This window comes from Squalius cephalus, assembly GCF_949319135.1.
Source record: "Squalius cephalus genome assembly, chromosome: 13".
Classification (NCBI taxonomy): Eukaryota; Metazoa; Chordata; class Actinopteri; order Cypriniformes; family Leuciscidae; genus Squalius; species Squalius cephalus.
The window spans coordinates 38,400,069-38,425,074 of NC_137134.1; the positions used below are offsets into that span (position 1 = coordinate 38,400,069).

At 36.4% G+C, this 25,006-nt stretch overlaps 2 protein-coding genes and 1 long non-coding RNA gene across 4 annotated transcripts in view; 2 read left to right on the top strand and 1 right to left on the bottom strand.

The window, feature by feature from the left end:
- The window catches only part of cacna1sa (calcium channel, voltage-dependent, L type, alpha 1S subunit, a), a 41,866-nt gene extending 18,870 nt beyond the window's left edge, over positions 1-22,996 (top strand). The window contains exons 22-43 of one of the 2 annotated variants that reach the window (XM_079891076.1): positions 45-152; positions 237-289; positions 383-529; positions 2,290-2,491; positions 3,632-3,790; positions 7,178-7,288; positions 9,222-9,305; positions 9,794-9,841; positions 10,792-10,818; positions 10,892-11,017; positions 11,234-11,299; positions 12,887-12,978; positions 13,055-13,214; positions 13,722-13,849; positions 15,267-15,363; positions 16,569-16,671; positions 16,907-17,008; positions 17,573-17,706; positions 19,782-19,907; positions 20,964-21,151; positions 21,716-21,800; positions 21,882-22,996. In XM_079891076.1, coding sequence (XP_079747202.1) covers positions 45-152; positions 237-289; positions 383-529; positions 2,290-2,491; positions 3,632-3,790; positions 7,178-7,288; positions 9,222-9,305; positions 9,794-9,841; positions 10,792-10,818; positions 10,892-11,017; positions 11,234-11,299; positions 12,887-12,978; positions 13,055-13,214; positions 13,722-13,849; positions 15,267-15,363; positions 16,569-16,671; positions 16,907-17,008; positions 17,573-17,706; positions 19,782-19,907; positions 20,964-21,151; positions 21,716-21,800; positions 21,882-22,091 — 2,556 coding nt within the window. In that variant the 3' untranslated portion in view covers positions 22,092-22,996. The remainder of the gene's footprint in view (positions 1-44; positions 153-236; positions 290-382; positions 530-2,289; positions 2,492-3,631; positions 3,791-7,177; positions 7,289-9,221; positions 9,306-9,793; positions 9,842-10,791; positions 10,819-10,891; positions 11,018-11,233; positions 11,300-12,886; positions 12,979-13,054; positions 13,215-13,721; positions 13,850-15,266; positions 15,364-16,568; positions 16,672-16,906; positions 17,009-17,572; positions 17,707-19,781; positions 19,908-20,963; positions 21,152-21,715; positions 21,801-21,881) is intronic. The other variant, XM_079891077.1, reaches the window with a different exon arrangement.
- Positions 13,164-19,745, bottom strand: LOC307170092. The gene is made up of 3 exons (XR_013823290.1): positions 19,726-19,745; positions 15,283-15,356; positions 13,164-13,227 (listed from the first exon to the last, which is right to left on the bottom strand). It is a non-coding gene; the product is annotated as an uncharacterized lncRNA (long non-coding RNA).
- A 777-nt stretch (positions 22,997-23,773) lies between the features above and the next one.
- Positions 23,774-25,006, top strand: part of kctd20 (potassium channel tetramerization domain containing 20) — a 9,007-nt gene continuing 7,774 nt past the window's right edge. The window contains exons 1-2 of the mRNA XM_079891093.1: positions 23,774-23,829; positions 24,324-24,452. Of these exons, the coding sequence (XP_079747219.1) occupies positions 24,431-24,452 (22 nt within the window). The 5' untranslated portion in view covers positions 23,774-23,829; positions 24,324-24,430. The remainder of the gene's footprint in view (positions 23,830-24,323; positions 24,453-25,006) is intronic.

Sequence of the window (25,006 nt, forward strand, 5' to 3'; positions counted from 1 at the left end):
CAAATGTCCCGTTCCTCCACTTATCTGTCTTTGCTGTCTTTCAGCACGTAGTCCAGTGTGTGTTTGTGGCCATCAAGACCATTGGAAACATCGTGTTAGTCACCATGCTCCTGGACTTCATGTTCGCCTGCATTGGCGTCCAGCTTTTCAAGGTCAGAGAGGTCACAACACCCATTAGTCTGTGTGTCTGGTAAAGAGGAGACTTTAATGTTGTTGTTTTTCTGTTAATCTGGCAGGGCAAGTTTTTTTCCTGCACAGACCCGCTCAAGATGACGGCGGAGGAATGCCAGTACGGTTGAACTTTCATTCATTTCTCCTTCACTCCGAGATCTGAAACTCTCCAAATCCACATAATTCTTCTCTCTTTCGGTGATGCTCTCAGGGGAACGTTTATCCAACACCAGGAACACGCTCTTCATGACATGGTGCTCCGTCAACGCGTGTGGATGAAGAGCGACTTAAACTTCGACAATATCCTGAACGGCATGCTGGCTCTCTTCACCGTTTCCACATTCGAAGGCTGGCCAGAGTAGGTGTTTAAAGGAGTACTTCACTTCAGAATGAAAATTTCCTGATAATTTACTCAACCCTCCACGTCATCCACGATATCCACGTCTTTCTGTCTTCAGTCGAAAAGAAATGAAGGTTTTTGAGGAAAACACTCCAGGATGTTCCTCCATATAGTGTCTTCAATGGGGTCCAACGGGTCGAAGGTCCAGATGTGAGTTTCAGTGCAGCTTTAAAGTCTCGACACGATCCAGCCGAGGAATAAGAGTCTTATCTAGACAAACCAGTGGACATTTTATAACAAAATAAACATTTATATACTTTTAACCACAAATGCTCGTCTTGCACTAGCTGTGATGCGCCACACATTACGTAATCAGGTTGAAAGGTCACGCGTGTTCCGGTTCAGAAATGTAGGGAAGGGCGAAAAACTCCATCACATTTTCTCCTCCAACTTCAAAATTGTCCGACATCATTGTTTTACCTTTTATTTATTTATTATTTATTTGTAAATGGCGTTTGACTTAGTCTTTGCACGTTGGCTTTGTAAACACCTGGGCCCGTATTCATAAAGATTCTAAGAATACTCTCAGAAAACTCTTAATTTAGCTTAAAAACTTTTAGGTAGGAGTCTTAGCTTAAGAGCAATTCGGAACTGATCTGAGAGCAACTCTGAGTAAGGAAAAGACAAAAACTTTTATCTTAGTAAGAAGGCGGGGTTGACCCCGTTGCTATGTATGACACAATCTTTTGAAGACTGTGATTGGTTGGTTGTCCAAGAAGGGGAAAAAAGTGATTTTAAGTATAGGGTCTATTCTAAGCCTTCACTTTGAAATTACATGCGTAATTTTTCCTATTTGACCGTTCTCACACACACACACACACACACACATTATATATGTGTATATAAATCCTTATTTTATTAACCATGCTGTTGATTTCCTATAAGGTATTTGCTTGGCTTAGAATGATAAAAATTGTTCCACTCTTTCCAATTACACTGATTGTTGGCATGTCTATTTAAATGGTGGTTTGAATGTTGGTTTTAATGTATCAAACATGGAATTTTCCCAGTTGCCAAATATCGTAATGTAGTGATTACTTTCATTTCGGGCGCTATGGCATTTCTGCGCTGTGTTGGAGATATTAGTGTGTCTCTAAAAAGATCTGTCACAAACATGATCCCTGCACGATCTAATTTAAAGCGTCTTATTAACTCACTGTCATCCATTGTCTGCAACACATTTCTTCTCCCTCTTCGTCTTTCTGCCATGTTCTCCTCTGCTAAAGAAACTCTTAAGCCTCTTAAAAGACCTCGTCCGTGCTCCTAACAATTTTGACCTTAAGACCTCTTTTAAGGGTTAAGATGCTTTCTGAATTACTTTTTTCTTTACTAGGATTTTTTCTTTAAATTTAAGAGTAAACGCCCACATTTCTAAGAATTTTCTTAGAATTTTGTCACTAGGAGCTACTCTTTGCATTAAGATTCTTTATGAATACGGGCCCTGGTCTGTTCTTACGCCTACGTCACGCTTGACCTTTCAACGTATTACGTAATGTGTGTCGCATCACAGCTCGTGGAAGACGAGCATTTGTGGTTAAATAGTATATAGAAGTTGTTTTTTTAGAAAATGATGATGTGGGGGAGAGTAAATTATCAGGAAATTAATTCTGAAGTGAACTACTCCTTTAATGAGCAACTTCCTTTCACATTTGTTGTCTATACAGCTTTTGATCAAAACGTTGGTGCAAACCCATTCTCCCTTTTGTACCTTTACACAGCTTGTTGTATAAAGCCATCGACTCGAATCTGGAAAACGTTGGCCCTATTTACAACAACCACATTGAGATTTCCATCTTCTTCATTGTTTACCTCATCCTCATCGCCTTCTTCATGATGAACATCTTTGTGGGCTTCGTCATCGTCACCTTCCAGGAACAGGGAGAGCAGGAGTTCAAAAACTGCGAGCTGGACAAAAACCAGGTACCGCACTTTCACTAGGGGCGAAACGGGTCGCAGTTGTTGATTCGCGGATTAACTGCTAAATTTAACCGTCGTAGAGTGAAAGTTTATAATCTGTCTTGCCAATTTACACATTTAAACAATTTTAAACGCAGAAGAAAAGGGGAAAATCTTTTAAGAGAAAAGAGAAAGAGAGAGAGAGACAGAGAGAGAGAGAGAGAGAGAGAGAGAGAGACCGAGAGAGAGAGACCGAGAGAGAGAAAGAGAGAGAGAGAGAGAGAGACTGAGAGAGAGAGAGACTGAGAGAGAGAGAGAGACAGAGAGAGAGAGAGAGAGAGAGAGAGAGAGAGACTGAGAGAGAGAGAGAGAGAGAGAGAGAGAGAGAGAGAGAGAGAGAGAGAGAGAGAGAGAGAGAGAGGGGTGTTTCAGACAGCGCTCGAACACCGGATTGAATCCTCTTTCGCGTTTCCTTGCCCTTGAACGGACACATAAACACACAATTATGTCTAAATACCCGTCTCGGCAAGTATTCTCTCGTTTTGAAAGAACAGTTGAGAAAGAAACCGGATGTGTGTCTGTATATTCAGTCTTAAAGTGACAGTAGCCTAATATTCCTGCTGTCGTCTGTGTCATTAATGTTATTAAAACAACAAAAATACAGCTTTAACAATGATAAAACTATATTTAATTTCTACAGTGAACAAATATTGTTATTTTACATTTAGGCTTAAATATTAATTTCTGTACCTGAACTCTACTGTTAGACTTTTTAACTTTGTTATTTAGTATTCATCTATGCGTGTAATTTGTGTATTTGTTCTTATTTTATTACTGACTGTTCACTTGTTTTAATAATGTTTGATCTTTATCAGTCAGGCTAGTAGTTTTTGATGTGGTATCGAAGAACTTCAAGTGAGCTTTAAGTAATAAATGAAAAGCAAAGTTACCCCCCCCCCCCCCACATATACATATATATATATATATATATATATATATATATATATATATATAAAATGTTGCTGATCCAAAAAATGATCTGTGAATGTCTCAAAACGTAAATGATCCGAACCATGAATTTTGTGATCTGTTCCACCACTAACCTTCATACACGCCTAATAATGTCTCACGATTCCAGTTTATAATGCACCTCTCCACTGTCAGCGCCAGTGTGTCCAGTACGCGCTGAAGGCCCGTCCTCTGAGATGTTACATCCCGAAGAACCCGTATCAGTATCAGGTGTGGTACATCGTCACCTCGTGCTACTTCGAGTACCTGATGTTCCTCCTCATCATGCTCAACACCATGTGTCTGGGGATGCAGGTGAGAGCACACAACCACAGAGTTAAAGGGATAGTTCACCCAAAAATGAAAACTAGCCCATGATTTACTCACCCATCCTAGGTGTATATGACTTTCTTCTTTCAGACGAATACAATCAGAGTCATATTAAAAAATGTCCTGGCTCTTACAAGCTTTATAATGGGAGTCAATGGGTATATTTTTTTTGGAAGTCCATCAAAGTGCATCTATCCATCATGAAAGTGCATCCATCCATCATAAAAGTGCATCTATCCATGATAAAAGTGTATCTATTTATCATAAAAGTGTGTCTATCTATCCATGATAAAAGTGCATCTATTCATGATAAAAGTGCATCTATCCATCATAAAAGTGCATCTATTCATTATAAAAGTGCATCTATCCATCATAAAAGTGCATCCATTCATGATAAAAGTGCATTTATTCATGATAAAAGTGCATCTATCCATGATAAAAGTGCATTTATTCATGATAAAAGTGCATCTATCCATGATAAAAGTGCATCTATCCATCATAAAAGTGCATTTATTCATGATAAAAGTGCATCTATCCATGATAAAAGTGTATCTATTTATCATAAAAGTGTGTCTATCTATCCAGCGCTCGCAAAATCGCCTGCCCGACGTCCCGGGGCGTTGTGTTTTCCAGTCGGGCTACCAAAATGCATAACCGGCCTGCCCGACGGGCTATCTGAAATAGTGTTCGCTTCAGTCTTGTTATAATCAGATTCAGCGCGTTATTTATCTTCAATCCGCAGCGGCGCGCACGTCAGAAACAGAGAGGACAGGGTGTGTGTGTGTTCATCTGAGTCTCATTGGTCTGTCACTCATTGGTCGGTGGTGCTCGTCAATGTCAGAATATTTGAGATGACCAATCAAATCAAAGTAGGCGGGCTTTATGTTCACAAGAAGCTGGTGAGCGCGAATTTGAGCAGAGCGACTCGCTTCAGTTTACGGTCAAGTGCGAGATAAGATGTAAGTAGCTAAACTAAACAGTTCATATTTAACAGCTTTTTTAGGTCATAAATGTGAAACAAATGACAAAAATAATCAGGCAAATGAATATACTTTTGTCGAATTTCGCCACTGAAAATAGGCCTGTAATGTGACTAATAATTAGTTTACTGTCATTGTGAGGGGATATTAGCATTAACAAAGCCGTTTTCATCATAGGCACAAGAATAATAATGAATGTGTACATGTTGAGAATTAATATACAATTTGTAGCCTTCAGTAAATTAAAAAAGTTCAGCTTTAGGTGGGGAAGAACCAGGGCAAGATGAGGAGACTGAGAGAAAAAGAAAGAGTGATGGATAAGAAGTGAGAGCAGGTATCATCTACTGCCCGCTGACATGGTTTTAAAGCTATTTCTTATCCTTTTTGGGCCTTCAAACATCTTGAAATGGACATATCAGAGAAATAAAAAATTTGAACCCCCTAATAACTTTAAATGTAGGACCTCTTTGATTATAAAGCCCTGTCTACGGCCCTGTATTAAGAATAAGATCAATAATGAATGTGTACATATTGTGAATGAATTTAATAAACTTAGTTAGGCTACCTAGATTTCCTAGTAGCTTTCAGTAAATTAACGTGTCTGAGAAAATGATTCATAAATCAACCTATCAGTTGACCCTTTGTTAACTTTCTTCACTGACAGACAAAAATGAAAAGCCTATATCAGTCAAAGCTCAGCTTTAGGAGGGGAAGAGACAGAGGAAGAGAAAAACAAAGAGAATAGGAGTGTGATGCGAAAAATAAGGAGAGAAAAATAATCAGCTGCCCACTTACATGGTTTTAAAGCTATTGTTATCCAATTTTTTTTGCCCTTCAAAACATCTTAAAATGCACATATGTAGATCAGAGAAATCAACATTTTCTCGGGGGAGCCCCCGAACCCCCCTAACTAGCATATCTCACATTCAGGACCTCCGTGATGAAAAAGCCCTGCCATCTCCATGTTAATGAAACTAGTTAATAGTGAGTATTAGACCCTAAACTAAAGAGTTACTTTTATTTTATTTTATCATACCCTCATTGGGGGCTGAGCCACAGACACAGACTGATTCATGTTCATACTGGTCACACACATTTCACTTCAGTTATTACCAGATGCATATTTGTTGATATTTGTGTTTTGAAAAAGTTTTTGATTCATTGTTTTGACTCATAACCAATATTCTACATTAAAAATTGTAGTCTTTTTATATGGGCTAGTAAAATTCATTTCGGGCTACCAAAATCTGAAGAGTGCCTGCCCGAAGGGCTACCAGCGATTTTGAAATTTTGCGAGCCCTGCTATCCATGATAAAAGTGCATCTATTCATGATAAAAGTGCATCTATCCATCATAAAAGTGCATCTATTCATTATAAAAGTGCATCTATCCATCATAAAAGTGCATCCATTCATGATAAAAGTGCATTTATTCATGATAAAAGTGCATCTATCCATGATAAAAGTGCATTTATTCATGATAAAAGTGCATCTATCCATCATAAAAGTGTGTCTATCTATCCATGATAAAAGTGCATCTATCCATCATAAAAGTGCATTTATTCATGATAAAAGTGCATCTATCCATCATAAAAGTGTGTCTATCTATCCATGATAAAAGTGCATCTATCCATCATAAAAGTGCATTTATTCATGATAAAAGTGCATCTATCCATCATAAGTGTGTCTATCTATCCATGATAAAAGTGCATCTATCCATGATAAAAGTGCATTTATTCATGATAAAAGTGCATCTATCCATCATAAAAGTGTCTATCTATCATGATAAAAGTGCATCTATCCATGATAAAAGTGCATCTATTCATGATAAAAGTGCATCTATCCATCATAAAAGTGCATCCATTCATGATAAAAGTGCATCTATCATGATAAAAGTGCATCTATTCATGATAAAAGTGCATCTATCCATCATAAAAGTGCATCCATTCATGATAAAAGTGCATCCATTCATGATAAAAGTGCATCTATCCATCATAAAAGTGCATCTATTTATCATAAAAGTGCATCTATCCATGATAAAAGCGCATCTATTCATGATAAAAGTGCATCTATCATGATAAAAGTGCATCTATTCATGATAAAAGTGCATCTATCCATCATAAAAGTGCATCTGTCCATGATAAAAGTGCATCTATCCATCATAAAAGTGCATCTATTTATCATAAAAGTGCATCTATCCATGATAAAAGCGCATCTGTCCATCATAAAAGTGCATCTATTCATGATAAAAGTGCATCTATCCATCATAAAAGTGCATCTATTATTAATAAAGGGTTAATAAAGGTCTTCTGAAGTGAAGCAATAATATAGTATAAACAAATATAATAAAGTATAAGCAGTAATTATACATGTTGAATTTGTTTATCCTTCAGCACTGTAACCAGTCGGATCACATCACCGATCTTTCAGACATGCTGAATGTCATCTTCACTGTTCTCTTCACAGTGGAAATGTTACTCAAACTCGGCGCCTTCAAAGCAAAGGTGAGTCTCGCGTTTGGGCTGCCAGAAAACGACTAATTCAGACTTTCAGACTAATTCAGACTACTTTAAAGAAGTTATAGTTATGTTAACCCTGTAGAGCCTACCATGAAATCATTTAAAAAAAAAAAAAAATATTTTAAAAAAAGTTTGCGGGAACACTTTATTTTGATGGTCCCTTTTGAACATTCTGTTAGCTATAAGTCACTTTGCAACTACATGTCAGCTAACTCTCATTAGAGCATCAGTAGACTGTCTGCTTACTATTTCATAACACTTTATTTTGATGGACCTCCAACAGACATTTTACTGACTTTAACTTCGCAACTACAAGTCAACTTATTCTACTAACCCGAACACCAACATAATCACTGACTAAATCTAATTCAACTCACAGACACGCAGAACTTCTACCACACACTTTATCTTGATGTTTACACCGTGTCCTAACTACACACAATGCGACGCGCGATAAAAGGTTATTCTCCATGTTAATGAGTGTGTGTCCTAACCAGGAGCGACGGCGACACGCGACGATTCTATTTCAGAAACGGTTTCTGTTTTTCTGCGACGTCGCGCTGGAACAACAAACACAAAGTGTGGCGATGATAATCTCAGGAACTGTTTATGTGCTTTATTTAATGTTAAAAGCGTGTCATGTGACTCTGAACATCATTTAGTGCTCCAGCTTTGTGGCTGTAAAAGCAACAATGGATAATTCACCTCAGATCTTGAAATTAAACAGATGGAAACAAGAACGTTCAAACTGTGAACAAACAAGTGTATTCTTTGACAAAGATTGTTTTAGTAACTCAGTATGTATTTTAATAATGTGTAAATGGTGTAATATTTGTGAATTTGATTATGTAGATACTTATCCATTTTCTTGCGAGTGCCGTCGAGATTACTCTCTGGTGCCGCGAGACTCGACCCACACGCTGTTCTGATTGGCTGACTCCGCCCACACGCTGTTCTGATTGGCTGTGGGTTTTGATTGATTTTGTCGCATCTCGCAGTCGCGTCTAGTGTGGACAGACTAATTATTTGTTGCTGAAATCTTATCGCATTGCGTCTGGTTAGGACACGGTGTAACCCTAACCTAACAGTCTACTAATACTCTAATCAGAGTTAGTTGACATGTAGTTGAAAAGTTACTTATAGTTAGTAGAATGTCGGTTAAAACGGTTAATTCATACTACTTAAAGTATAATTATATTAACTCTTTAAAGCCTGACATGAAATAATAGTCATTTAGACAAAATATATTTTATTAAAAGTGTTTGTTGAATATCATATTTGATACATCAGGCTTTTATGGCTCATATCTGCTACAGTTCGAATATAGAGGGGGAAAACGCTAAATTTTATTCAGAAACTAAACTGAACAAAAATACGCAGATGCTGATATTTATATGGATAAAAAGTGATGAAATTCTGATACTTGTAAACCAATGAGATCTTTATAACACTATAGCAGATACTAACATAAAATGCATGTAAATATCAATATCTGCCAATAATATGTCTTAGTAAGATGATATTTAAATGCTTATGATTAAAGGTCTTTAGTTTTAAAACATATAATGCGAATGCAACACAATGATGAACAAATAAATCTTCTTCAAAATCCTGATGATTTGATGCTCATGATTTCTCTATAAAATGATGTCTGGATAATCAAGTAAAGCTAAACTGCTTCTGGCCAGTTTGAATATTACCAAGAATATAAGTTATTCTTACATTTACTTGATAAAAACCAGTGCAGATTTGAAGACACATGAAGCACGAGCTGAAGGAGGACGTTTGTACAATTACACTAATAGACTTTTACTTGATAAAACAGTGTAAACTATCAATCAGACACAGAAGGACTGTAGTAAGATGTGCTTGATCATGTAGAAATGTGCATATGAAATATGATGTTTCCCTCTGGTAGGGTTACTTCGGGGACCCCTGGAACGTCTTTGATTTCGTAATCGTGGTGGGCAGTATTGTAGACGTCATGCTGAGTGAAATTGACGTAAGTTTAACTTAAATGTTATGACAATATGTTCCAGTGTTACACTGCAAAAATGCTTTTCTTACTCAGTATTTTTGTCTTGTTTCCAGTCCAACATCAAAAAAATCTTAAATCAAGATATATTTAATAAAGTAGTAAAATGCCATAAGATATTATGTCTTGTTTTCTGGGGAAATAAATCATAATTAAGTGAGTTGTTGCTTAAAACAAGCAAAATTATCCACCAATGGGGTCAGAAAAATAACGTTAATTCAAACAGAAACAAGATTATTTTTCTTTCCCCATTGGCACATAAGTTTGCATGTTTTAAGCAAAAACTCAATAGCTTATGGCATTTTACATAACTAGTAAATGCATCTTGACTTAAGAATTTTTAGATATTTGGACTGGAAACAAGACTAAAATACAGAGTCAGAACATCTTCTTTTGCAGTGTGTTTGTCCCTGTTGTGTCGCTGACGTTGTCTTTCACTCATCCTCTCTCTCCAGACGGCTCTCGCCGGTCAGGGCGGACTGTACTGTCTCACCGGCTGCTCTGTAAATATCAATCTCTGTTATTTTACATCCGCTCCATGACTCTATAATTGAACAGAGTTCATGTCAGCCATTTTAACCCTTGTGCATCCTTACGGACATGTTTCAGTGTTGTTCTTTTGATCATTTTGCCTGTGTTAATGCCAACTGCATACATTTTGGCACAGGTGTGTATTTATATTGGAATTTTACTATTTCAACCCCATTTCCTTTAATAAATCTATTTTGCACTGGTAACACAAAATAGTTCCTCTCAGGACCTTAAGGACAAAACGGTCCTCATTTAAACCCATTACAAAGGCAATTTTTAATCCCAGGGCCATTTAACTATAAAATGATGCAATCTTTGTTAATAGGCTTTCATTCTGTTAGCATTCTGTTAAAAATCCTACTATTTTTTACCAGATGTGCCATTTTCTCAAGTTTGACCTATAATACTCGCTTTATTCCTGTTTACTGCTTATGCATATTATTGAGCCAATTGGATAAATTATGCAGCGATAATTGTGTGTGTGTGTTGGTATGGAAGTCAGAGTGTGGTTTGTGTGTGTGCTTGTTATATTTGAGAGAGAAAAACTCATTTTTTGAGATATCAACCTCACATTTGGAACACAAATTGTTTCTTTGATTTTCTAGCAGTTTTAGAGTTTAACGTGTTTCATAAAATATATATTTTATATAAAATATTGTTTTCAGACACTTAAACCTCTATAACTTTTTGTTTGTTTCACTTTTTAAACTTTTTTTCCTTCAACAATAATCTGCCAAGGATTTTCTTTAAAATGAGACCAAACTTGAGTTTTTTGACACTGACATTTCTGTCCTCTATGGAGCTGGGTAACTGTTTTTAACTGATGCACAAGGGTTAATTAAACAACACTTTGATTTTGCAAGTGAACTGGACTCACGTGATTCAAAGTTTAATCACTGCCAAACATTTTCTCTTGTTCCAGGAAGTGAATCCAATGCAAGCCATAGCAGTAAGTGAAGCTTCAATGCGTAAATGAGCTGGTGTTAACCGTAGATTCTTGAGCGTTTCCGTTTGTTCCTCAGGACTCCGAGAACATGAGCGTGTCAATCACACTTTTCCGGCTTTTCCGCGTCATGAGGTTAGTCAAACTGCTCAACCGCTTTGAGGGGATTCGAAACCTGCTGTGGACCTTCATCAAATCATTCCAGGTCTGACGGTCCTCTGCGTCATCATTTCAGTTTCAATTTCAAAACACTCTATTTGTCCCCAAGGGGCAATTAACAAGAGTCACGTAAACAGTATACATAAAAGCATCACACATTAAATAACACAATGTGCACAGAAAACATATTAATTATATTCTGCTACCGGTATGTGTTGTAATACCGATGTGTGTAACGAGGGTGTTGGTGTGTGTTTTTCAGGCTTTACCATACGTGGCTCTCCTCATCGTTATGCTGTTCTTCATCTACGCCGTCATCGGCATGCAGGTACAACACGCACAATCAGTGTAGCCGCATTTCTATTACAGATTTGCGCAAATCTTTTGCGATTTTTCTAAATGTCGATAAAAAACTCTTGCTAAATGACGTTTCCTTTACAGATTTGCGCAAATCTTTTGCGATATTTTGTAAATGTCGATGAAAAACTCTTGCTAAATGACGTTTCCTTTACAGATTTGCGCAAATCTTTTGCAATATTTTCTCAATGTCAATGAAAAACTCTTGCTAAATGACGTTTCCATTACAGATTTGCGCAAATCTTTTGCAATATTTTCTCAATGTCAATGAAAAACTCTTGCAAAATGACATTTCGATTACAGATTTGCGCAAATCTTTTGCGATTTTTCTAAATGTCAATAAAAAACTCTTGCTAAATGACGTTTCCTTTACAGATTTGCGCAAATCTTTTGCGATATTTTGTAAATGTCGATGAAAAACTCTTGCGAAATGATGTTTCCATTACAGATATGCGCACATTTTTTACGATATTTTCTAAATGTCAATAAAAAACTCTTGCTAAAAGACGTTTCATTACAGATTTGCGCAAATCTTTTGCGATATTTTGTAAATGTCGATGAAAAACGACGAAATGACACCGTTTCCATTAACCAATGTTATGCGACTGAAACATAATTTTTTCCTCTCGCGATAAGTCATTCCAACAATTATGGCAACGGACGTTGGTAGGTTTACATATATCCCAGCCACCACACTAGCCATTACTTTTAATGGAAGGAGACGTTGGTGTGTTTTCCAAGCACGTTTTGAGCGGAACGAATGAGGTGTTTCTGGGTGTTTCTCCCTCATATCTACTTCAAGGTCTTGATTGTGCCATTTCTTTGTGGTTTAGAATCCAGTTTTCCCGTAATTCTTTTGTCTTTTATGAGTTTAATAAAGAACTCTGTCTCGTCTTCTACGCCTATAAATGCGCAAAAACTGTTTCCATTGCAGTTTTGCGAAATATTCCTTTTTCGAAAACTGCCTGAAAAACCACCTCATGCGAGAGTAAACTTTTTTTGTGAAATTATGTAAGCCACAAAAAAAAAAAAAAAAAAAAGCTAAAATTAAGAGAATAAAGTCGAAATCTTTTGAGATTAAAGTCAAAACATTATGAGAATAAAGTTGTAATATTTTTGTAAAAAAATTTAGTAAAGAAATGCGCTTGTGAAGTCGAACTGCGTCTGACATGGATCTAAACATAATAGTAGCTTTTTACTTTTATCTGGGCTTTCAACAAAAGGAAATTCTACAGGTGCTAATCTACCAACATGGCATTACCATTTACTTTAATCTCAAAATATTTCCACTTTATTCTCATAATTAAAAAATAATAATATTAATAATAATTTTTACGTTGCGATTCAGGGCGGTTCTGTACGAAATTGACGCGTTTCCATTGTGCGAATTTTCAAAACGCAATTTCACTTTGCACAATTTGAAGAGTATTAGAAACACGGCTCGCGATACACTGCCAGTCAAAAGTATGGAATAACGAAGTTTTTGATAAAAAGTCAAAAATATTCAGTCCTGTATATTCAGCATCACACTAATGATAATGTGACTTTCCTTTATCAGGTCTTTGGCAAAATCGCATTACTAGACGGCACCGTGATCAACCGTAACAACAACTTCCAGACGTTTCCTCAAGCCGTTCTGGTACTATTCAGGTAGTGACCGTGAAGGCTTCGCTGTGTGTGTGTGTGTGTTATGAGCATGTTTGTAAAGACACACACCTGTCCACAGGTGTGCCACAGGCGAGGGCTGGCAGGAGATCATGTTGGGTTGTTTGTACGGTCAGCGCTGTGACCCAAAGTCAGAATACCTTCCTGGAGAAGAGTTCACGTGCGGTTCGGGATTCGCTGTTCTGTACTTCATGAGTTTTTACATGCTCTGCGCTTTCCTAGTGAGTACACACACTCCAACACACACATACGTTTTCTGTAAGTGAGGAGAGCAGAACACAGTAAACTGTGACATATTACACCCAAATATTCTTCATACAGTGACATTAATACACATTTGGGGCCAGAAATGATTGGGACACTTTGACCTGATCATGTTTTGCTGAAGTGTGTTTCTTTAATTGCTAATGCTCTTTTTACACACAGACTGAACACAATGAAGCATTGCTTGGTGATTGGTTGAGCTAAACTGGTATTATCTAATTGTGTAGTTAAATTTAACAGCTGACAGATATTCAACATAATTCATGTGTGAGACAGTTTAACAGAAGGACGGACAAAACCAGTCAAATATCAACTGAGTTCTGCTCATATTTTACTACCATTTTCTAAACTATAGCGAATAAACTGTGATGATGTGAGAAATGTTGAAGGAGTCTGTTTGCATTTACAGTCGAACCAAAATGTATTCACATGCGTTAACTTACACTGAATGTTTTCTATCGCAGATCATTAATCTGTTTGTGGCCGTGATCATGGACAACTTTGACTATCTGACCCGTGATTGGTCGATACTGGGTCCGCATCATTTAGACGAGTTTAAGAAGATCTGGGCTGAGTACGACCCTGAGGCAACGTAAGCAAAGCGCTAAAGTAACCATGAAATCAAAGTGTTATTATAAATGATTTATGGGTGCACATCATTGTTTTAAATTCATGTTCCTCGTAATCTTGAATCAAAATAACTTCCCTCCCTCTGAGGATGTGGGCGGGGCAACCTGTCACTCACATGAGATCCACCAATAGCAAACCACAACCATCCAATCAATTCCCCACAGACACAGTCAAGCCCCGCCCACATTTGTCATTGAGAAGAAAAGAATAGTGCAACTTCTGTTTAATGCCGACTTTAATATCAACATGAAATGCCATTTGCAACACATTTTCCTTCTGTAATCAGGGGCCTCACTTATAACCGTTGCGTACGCACATTTAGATTAAATATGCCATTCTCATTAATGGAGTTAAGCACTTAAATTACATGAAATCATTACAGAGAGTTACTCATTTTTTTATATTCTAATGAATAGAGATATTACTAGTGGATGCGCTGCTGTTGAACACTTTGAGGCACGCTGTGTTTTTATGTTTGCTCAGCGCATGATAATAGCAGAAAATATTTACACGTAAATAATGATCAATAATGAACAATAAGGCCTCTCTGTTTCCATTAAAAATATAAAGCAATTAAATTTGGCCGGTGGAAAAGATTGAGAAAAACTTTCTCTGAAATGTATTTTATACTATTTGATTTATTCAAACACAAGGCGAGGATCGGCTACTAAATGATTTTTATCAATGTAATGTGACGCACATCCGTATCTCATATTTTCCTAATGTCTTGTACCGTTAAACATGGCATCACGTGGATGAATATGAATATGCAAATGATATGCAGATGAGGATATGCATAGTAAAAGGAAGCGTTGTAAGCTCATATATGGTTATTTCGGGGTGGAGACGCATGTTCACAATCTTCCGCTGACTGGGATTATAAAGGGGATTATGCGCAGGTTCTGGCGTACACACGCTTTTATAAATATATCAAAATATATTTATAAATATTTATAAATATATCAAAATATATTTATAAATATTTTTTGGCTTTCAGGCGCACGTACACTTTTAGTAAGGATCCTACGCACAGTTTTATAAATGAGACCCCAGATGCTTTTCAACAGGATATTCAATGAGAGAAAGAAATGTAGTAAAATAATAATAAAATAAATAATAAAATAATAAAACTTGATTTTATTATCAATCAGAAATTGTTTGGATGGGGAAAAGTCTTTTCACGAGGTGCTGGAAAAGTCAAACGGATTGGTGACGTCATCCAAAAAGGAGGCACCAATTTAAATAAAACACCTTTTTTTCCTTGCAATTATGTGCACATATTAAAGGTCGTAATAAGTTAAAGAGGCCCATTTTGATTTCTGGTTGATTTTGAATGACGTACTTGTGATTATCAGTGTTATTTTGTGTTATTCTGGCAGGGGGCGCATTAAACACCTGGACGTCGTGACGCTGCTGAGGAGAATCCAGCCACCGCTCGGGTTCGGGAAGTTTTGTCCTCATCGTGTCGCCTGCAAAGTGAGACATAAACACATTCATACTAGAGATGCACGATATATCGGCCACCATATCGTTATCTGTCGATATATGTTCATTTTTAAATGCTATCAATATCGGCCCAATAAGAAAATTTGGCTGATATATTAAAGCCAGTAAATAATGTATTATTTCCTTCAGCTGAGACTCTTCAGATGCGCACTGTTAAACATGATGGTTTTAAATTGCTCGAAATATGATTAGTATCACTTCAAAAAGGAAAATACGGTTCAGTGCAACATGTGCAAATCTGTCATATCGGCTACATAAAATCATAATAAGAACATTATAATTGTGTGTTTGGGACGTGGATTTTAATGGTGAGTCTATTGTTTTTGTAATCAGGCTTATGAACTTATATAAAAATTTGGATTTATTGGCCAATATATCGGTTATATAAAAATTTGGATTTGGATATATCGGCTAATATATTGGTTATATAAAAATTTGGATTTGGATTTATTGGCCAATATATCGGTTATCGGTTATATAAAATTTGGATTTGGATTTATTGGCCAATATATCGGTTATCGGTTATATAAAAATTTGGATTTATCGGCCAATATATCGGTTATATAAAAATTTGGATTTGGATTTATTGGCCAATATATCGGTTATATAAAAATTTGGATTTATCGGCCAATATATCGGTTATATAAAAATTTGGATTTATCGGCCAATATATCGGTTATATAAAAATTTGGATTTATCGGCCAATATATCGGTTATATAAAAATTTGGATTTGGATTTATTGGCCAATATATCGGTTATATAAAAATTTGGATTTGGATTTATTGGCCAATATATCGGTTATATAAAAATTTGGATTTATTGGCCAATATATCGGTTGTATAAAAATTTGGATTTATCGGCCAATATATCGGTTATATAAAAATTTGGATTTGGATTTATTGGCCAATATATCGGTTATATAAAAATTTGGATTTGGATTTATTGGCCAATATATCGGTTATCGGTTATATAAAAATTTGGATTTGGATTTATCGGCCAATATATCGGTTATATAAAAATTTGGATTTGGATTTATCGGCCAATATATCGGTTATTGGCTTTTATATAAAAAATGATCGGTTCTTGTTATCGGCCAAAATGTTCATATCAGTGCATCCCTAATTCATAAACTGCTGGCCCAAGCATTTTTACATATTTATATGTTTGTTCCCAGAGGCTGATTTCCATGAACATGCCTCTGAACAGCGATGGAACGGTGACGTTTAACGCCACGCTGTTCGCTCTCGTCAGGACGGCACTGAAAATCAAAACCGAAGGTTGTGGCGTTATTTATTATTTAATACACTGCAAAAAATTATTCTTCAAAGTTTCAGTTATTGGAAAAAACTATTTTAGTCTTTCTACTTCAACATTTCACATCTAATTTAAAGAATTTTTACTAGAAATGTACTACACCAAACTATTTTCTGTGAAGATTTCAAATAAATGTATGGAAATAATGTCAGTACTCACCCATTAAAGCCTGAAATCTCTGATTTTTCCATTCGTCAGGTAATTTTGAGCAGGCGAATGAAGAGCTGCGTGCGATTATTAAGAAGATCTGGAAACGCACCAGTATGAAGCTGCTTGACCAGGTCATCCCGCCAATCGGAGGTCAGATCTCTCGATCATACGACTACACTGAATAATAAACTGCAATAACACTGGCATTATTAAAACTCGTTCCGGGTCAAAAATGACCCGCCTTTTAAACTGCCTGTGAATCTCTCATTATGCTAAAGTATATTATCATCAAACGTTGGGTTGTCTTTTTGTTAACTGGTTTTCTTTCAGTTAGCACAGGTTTTGTGTGTTTGGTTTTGGATCTGGTTGATCCTCATGAGGTCAAACCAAAGAGGCTTGATCAATCAGATCCACAAAGAAATACAAAACCTGTGCAAATTGAGAGAAAACAAGTTGACAAAATGGTTGAATCCAATATTTGGTGATACTATAACATAGCGAGAGATTTAAAAGGTGGGACATTTTTGACCCGGAGCTCCACAAGTGTAACAAGTTGGGGGGCTAAAATACATTTTTGGGAAGTTGTTACTTCAGTAAGTTTTAGTCCAATGCAATAACATGAACTAGCATTTTCAGGAAAAGGAGAATCCTCTCCAGGGCAAAAATGAACGGAACACAACTTAAGGATTAAATGTTTTGTTTGTTGAATCACAGATGATGAGGTGACCGTGGGGAAGTTTTACGCCACATTCCTGATCCAGGACCACTTCAGGAAGTTCATGAAGCGACAGGAGGAATATTACGGATACCGGCCGAACAAGAAAAACAAAAACACCACAGAGATACAGGTCTCTTCGTCTCTGCATACGTCTCACACTACGATCAGACAGTAAAGGGTTAGTTCACCCAAAAATGAAAGTTCTGTCAGTAATCACTCTCCCTCATGTTGTTCAACCCCGTAAGACTCTCGTTCATCTTCAGAACACAAATTAAGATATTTTTGATTAAATCTGAGAGTTGTCTCTGGGACGGTCCCCTTTAAAAAGGTTCTAATATGTACCATTTAGGTCCTAATATGTACACTTATGGTATCAATATGTACACTTATGGTATCAATATGTACACTTTTGGTACTAATATGTACACTTATGGTATTAATATGTACACTTTTGGTACTAATATGTACACTTTTGGTACTAATATGTACCATTTCGGTTCTAATATGTACACTTTTGGTACTAATATGTACCATTTCGGTTCTAATATGTACACTTTTGGTACTAATATGTACCATTTCGGTTCTAATATGTACCATTTCGGTTCTAATATGTACACTTTTGGTACTAATATGTACACTTTTGGTACTAATATGTACCATTTCGGTTCTAATATGTACCATTTCGGTTCTAATATGTACACTTTTGGTACTAATATGTACCATTTCGGTTCTAATATGTACACTTTTGGTACTAATATGTACCATTTCGGTTCTAATATGTACCATTTCGGTTCTAATATGTACACTTTTGGTATTAATATGTACACTTTTGGTATTAATATGTACACTTTTGGTATTAATATGTTCACTTTTGGTATTAATATGTACACTTTTGGTACTAATATGTACCATTTCGGTTCTAATATGTACACTTATGGTATCAATATGTACACTTTTGGTATTAATATGTACACTTTTGGTATTAATATGTTCACTTTTGGTATTAATATGTACACTTTTGGTACTAATATGTACCATTTCGGTTCTAATATGTACACTTATGGTATCAATATGTACACTTTTGGTACTAATATGTACACTTTTGGTATTAATATGTACACTTTTGGTACTAATATGTACCATTTCGGTTCTAATATGTACCATTTCGGTTCTAATATGTACACTTTTGGTATTAATATGTACACTTTTGGTATTAATATGTTCACTTTTGGTATTAATATGTACACTTTTGGTACTAATATGTACCATTTCGGTTCTAATATGTACACTTATGCTATCAATATGTACACTTTTGGTATTAATATGTACACTTTTGGTACTAATATGTACACTTTTGGTATTAATATGTACACTTTTGGTACTAATATGTACATCTTTGGTACTAATATGTACACTTATGGTATCAATATGTACACTTTTGGTACTAATATGTACATCTTTGGTACTAATATGTACACTTTTGGTATTAATATGTACACTTTTGGTACTAATATGTACACTTTTGGTACTAATATGTACACTTTTGGTATTAATATGTACACTTTTGGTACTAATATGTACCATTTCGGTTCTAATATGTACACTTATGGTATCAATATGTACACTTTTGGTACTAATATGTACATCTTTGGTACTAATATGTACACTTTTGGTATTAATATGTACACTTTTGGTACTAATATGTACACTTTTGGTACTAATATGTACCATTTCGGTTCTAATATGTACACTTATGGTATCAATATGTATACTTTTGGTACTAATATGTACATCTTTGGTACTAATATGTACACTTTTAGTACTAGCAGGGATGGGCAGTATTTCAGATACATGTATTTAAAATACGTATTTGAAATACAAAATACTATTTTGTATTTTAGAGCCTTTGGAAAAAATCAAATGTAATTTGTATTTAAATACATTTAAGTATTAAAAGTACTAACGCAGGCTCACTATTGTATATCTGTTCTGAGACCGTACAACCCAAAAGCACTGCGCTGTTACAGTTCTCAGATTTCATCAAAAATATCTTAATCTGTGCTCCGAAGATGAACGAAAGTCTTACGGGGTTGGAACAACATGAGGGAGAGTGATTACTGACAGAGTTTTCATTTTTGGGTGGACCAACCCTTTAAAGTCGAGCCCTGAGACAGTCTCAAGACGGCCTCTCTCTCTTTCCCTCAGGCGGGTCTGAGGAGCATCGAGGAAGAAGCCGCTCCTGAACTGCAACGGGCGATCTCTGGAGATCTCCTGAACGACGAGGAGATGGACCGAGCGATGGACGAGGCCGGAGAGGAGGGCATCTACAGGGTGGGTGGAGAACAGAACGGACCAGACCAGGGGCCTCGATTATAACCGCTTAAATGAGTCGTACGCCACTTCACACGCATAAGTTCTGGTTTATAGAAACAAACTTGACAGTGCATCTGTAAGTTACTCTGATCCATGCGTACGAACAGTTTGGCGACACCGATGGAGATCTGAGGAACTGATGAAGGAAAACCACTATAATCTTCATTATGAGTCCTAATCATAAATACAGTGATGTTCACAATAACAGTTTAAATACATAAAAGAATGATTTAAACTATCTAATATACATATTTAGATTAAATATGCCATTCTCATTAATGGAGTTAAGCACTTAAATTACTTGATCATTACAACGATTTTTTATATTCTAATGAATAGAGATATTAGTAGTGGATGCGCTGCTGTTGAACACTTTGAGGCACGCTGTGTTTTAATGTTTGCTCAGCGCATGATAATAGCAGAAAATATTTACACGCAAATAATGACCAATAATGCACAATAAGGCCTTTCTGTTTCCATTAAAAATATAAAGCAATTAAAAATACTATTTGGCCGGAGGAAAAGATTGAGAAAAACTTTCTCTGAAATGTATTTTATACTATTTGATTTATTCATTCAAACACAAGGCGAGGATCGGCTACTAAATTATTTTTATCAATGTAATGTGACGCACATCCGCATATTTTCCTAATGTCTTGTACCATTAAATGTATCTCGTAGATGAATATGCATATGTAAATGATATGCAGATGAGGATATGCATAGTAAAAGGAGGCGTTGTAAGCTCATATATGGTTATTTCGGGGAGGAGACGCATGTTCACAATCTTCCGCCGACTGGGATTATAAAGGGGATTATGCGCAGGTTTTGGCGTACACACGCTTTTATAAGTCTGAATATTTTTTGCCGTACGCCATGTTTGGCTTTCAGGCGTATGTACGCTTTTAGTGAGGATCCTACACACTCCTAGTTTTATAAATGGGACCCCCAGAGATGGCAAATGAGATAGAGAAGGATTAATGCATAACGTATCTCTCTTCTTCTGTTCAACAGAGAGCAGGCGGCCTGTTCGGAAACCATGTGGATCCATTCGCTATGGAGAGAGGAACCCATTCTCCCACCCAGATGACCAGCCAGCGCCCCCTACAGATCGCAGACAGCAGAGCGGACGAGGCCGAGCCCTCATATGCAAATTCCCACGCCAACACCAATAACAACAACACCAACAATCACAGACAGAGGTGAGCGTAAAGATAAATAACATTATAACATTTAAATATTTAAATATATTTAACATTAAACATTAAAATATAGAATACAACAGTTAAAGTTTCTCTGTAGTCAATCATTTTATCCCTTACAACTCATCTATTGATCACCAAAATGACATATTTAAATGCTAAAATTCATCATGCCTTAAAAAAAAAGCTTGAATGTTATGTAACTCGACACCCTTGCCTCATTTAGTATGCGTGGTTCTATGAATATGCAAATGAGCCCCGCCTCCACTCACTCACTCAGCTCAGAGATCCACTGGTTGACGATCACACGTTGATCTGATTGGTTACAAGGTAGTTTGTGACGTCAGAAACACCAGCGATTTCAAAGCGTGTTTTTGAGACTGTCTTTGGTTCACTGCAGTTTTAAGGAGGAAATACTCAGCAATGGTGTCGACTTATGAATTTACACATGGTTTGTCTTAAAGCAGATTAAAAACACCACATAGACATTAGACATTAAGCTAAGTCTATGTGGTTGTGATGTTTGTAGTGACGATAATAATGAAACTGATCTCTGTCTTGGAGCAGATGTGGACTACATTTCCCATCATGCATCAGTGCACCCAGACAGAACGGTCCAGTGAGCGCAGCCGAGTTCCTCATCCAAGAGGTGAGATCAAACCTTCACAGATGTCTAAAAAGAAAGAAAGCTGAAATGATTTTCACATATTCTTCTGGTTTTGTTCCTCAGGCTCTGATTGCTGGAGGTTTGGACAGTCTCGCCAGCGACGGCCATTTTGTGTCGGTAACGAAGGCTGAGATGGCGGTGGCGCTGAACATGGATCTCGCCGCGCTGGAGAAGAAATCATCAGCCGTTCTTAATAAACGTAAAGGACAGTGTTTGTTCAGAGAGAGGAAGACGGCAACGTGTCGTCCAGACTCAACACACTGTCAGGTGTAATATATCCTTCAGAGCGGAGTTAAGGCCAAAAGAAGACATCAGGACTCTGATATAACTGTGAGGACTGTTTTATGAGCCAGTACAGCAGAAGTGTGCAAACATATCGAAAAAAGGACTGATAATGTTGTTTTTCTATTTATATAGAATTTATAAAAATATGGTGAATTAAATATATTATACATATTGTCGCTGTTGGACGTAAACCTCATATCTCAAAAAACTTTTCAGGAAATTTAAGACAGTATCGGCTATGGCTTGATGACAAATGCTAGACTAAGACACTCATCTCCGCGCCTCAAATACATAAAACATTATCCTGATAGAGGGGGCGGAGTAACGAGGTTTGACTGACAGTTTGAGGATCCAATGGAGTTACGAGGTTTAGTCACAAATTAAAGGGATAGTTCACCCAAAAATGAAAATTCTGTCATCATTTACTCACCCTCAAGTTATTCCAAACCTGTATGAGTTTCTTTGTTCTGCTGAACACAAAGGAAGATATTTGGAAGAATGTTTTAATCAAACAGATCTCGGTCCCCATTGACTACCATAGTATATATTTTTTTCCTATTAGGGAAGTCAATGGGGACAGAGATCTGTTTGATTAAAACATTCTTCCAAATATCTTCGTTTGTGTTCAGCAGAACAAAGAAACTCATACAGGTTTGGAACAACTTGAGGGTGAGTAAATGATGACAGAATTTTCATTTTTGGGTGAACTATCCCTTTAATACTTTTCCTTGTTTAAATATTTGCAGGGGAAAAACACCGATAAATGTAAAGGGTAACCAATAGTAATGATTTATGAAAAATAAAAATGAGAAGTTGATGTGAGAGATGTGAGGTTTCTGCCCGACAGTGACAATATTATTCAAAATGGTGAATATATATATATATATATATATATATATATATATATATATATATATATATATATATATATATATTAGTTTCACATTTGATATATACAGTAGTCAACATTTGAAGTGGATCAAAAAAGTTAATCAAAGATCAAAGTTGTCTTAAGACAAGAATGGGTATTGTTCAAAATTCATGTATAACTTTTATTAAAGTTTTTGATCCACCTCAAATGTTTGACTACTGTTTTTCATAGCAAATGTGACCTAATTTGCTGAAATTAAAAGACCACAACATATTTCCCAACTAAACACCCCTGAAAAATGACTCTGTGACTTCTTGTTCTTTTGCATTAAAAACTGTGAGTGAACTTGAATGTGAAAATACCATATCATTTCCCAACATTATAACATTGCTAAGGATAAACTGAACATTCACTCGAAATGGCCAACTTACCTGTTTTTTGTTTAATGTATTTACTTATTATTAAAGATTAAGTTATTATAACACTTTGTGTAATCTTAAAAGACTGTGTGGTCATTTCTGTGGTAATATTTCGCGTCACGAGAGGGCAAATTAATAAAGCGCACACAACAGAACCTTAAAAAGACTATATAGCACTTGCTTTTAGCACAAGTGTTGTGTTGTGCTCATAGACTGTAAAAAAATGCCCAACATTTAACCAAACCTGTCAAGTATGACTCGTTTACCTCGCTGTTAGTCCTCCTCAGACATCAGCTCTGCGCGCGCACCCCGTCCCGCGCACGCGCACTGGCCTCACCTGAGCGCCGCGTTTTTATTGGATTAATGTCGGCTAATCCGCACGCCGCTGCTGGAAGATCCTGAAAGGGTTTCAATGATTTGAAGGCAGACACTTCGGGTGAGTAACAATTATTCTAAAGATAAATTATATATATATTATATATATAAGTGTTTATTTATTAAAAAAATGCTATAGTTTGTTTTCTTTTCTGAGCTCTAAATTTGTTATAATTTATGTACAATAGTTGGCTATTTGCATGTTTGTTAGGAATAAATTAGCCAAGTCTGTTTATTTCTTTGCACCACTATAACAATAAAGTAGGCCTACAATTTTAAAGTATTTTGAATGTAGCCTACTACCTTCACAACCATGATTTCTAAACAAACTACCTTAGTAATTTAATGAAATACTTCCATGTAGGCCTGCATATAAACATGGTATTCAGTACCATTGGGTATATCAAAGTTCTATAGTTTTAAAATTACAATACTCTAACTGTACTCTGGTTTGCAGTTTGATTAAGTTTAATTAAGAACAGACAGACGCAGTGTATTTAAATGGGTCACATTTACTCTGCATTAATAAATAAACAAGTTTGTTGCGTGTTACAGGGTGTCTGTGAGGTTAAGCTGGGAGACAGTCAGACGGGCGTAAGGAGTTTATAATATTACGTTCCCCATATGGCCTGTCTTACAGCTCTGCAGGAGTCCAGAAGATCATGATGGAGGAGCACGCAACAGGTGGTACACAATCACATAAACCCCAAACACCCCAAACAAGTGCTGAAAAATGACATTTCTACAACCTCAGAAAGGGATTTAACGCTTTAAGGCTCGTTCACACCAAGGACGATAACGATAAAGATAACGATAAATCTAAAAAATCGTTCTCCATATTAAAGTATAGCAGAGTTCACGCCACAGTTATAACGATAATGATATAGAGAAACGATATCGTTTGGATCACTTTGGGAAAGATTTTTTTTCCAGCTATTTAATGATGAAACACTGACAGCCAATCAGAATCAACTCATATTTAAAGGGCTCGCGCATTTAAAAAGGCAGACGACATTGTGGAGAAGTTAATCGCCGAGGTCTAGAAAAACCCACTGTTTGACAGTCAAGCCTGTTTTCATGAAAATGGACATGGAAAACAATCGTTCAAACCCTCTTAAACAATGAGAAGTACCTCAGGTGTCCAGCGCTCGTTTCCACAACATCGTCTTGCTTCCTTTGAAGTCGCAGTGAAAAACACTAGGTGTTGTTTTTATTCCTCTATATTGACTCCGTTTATT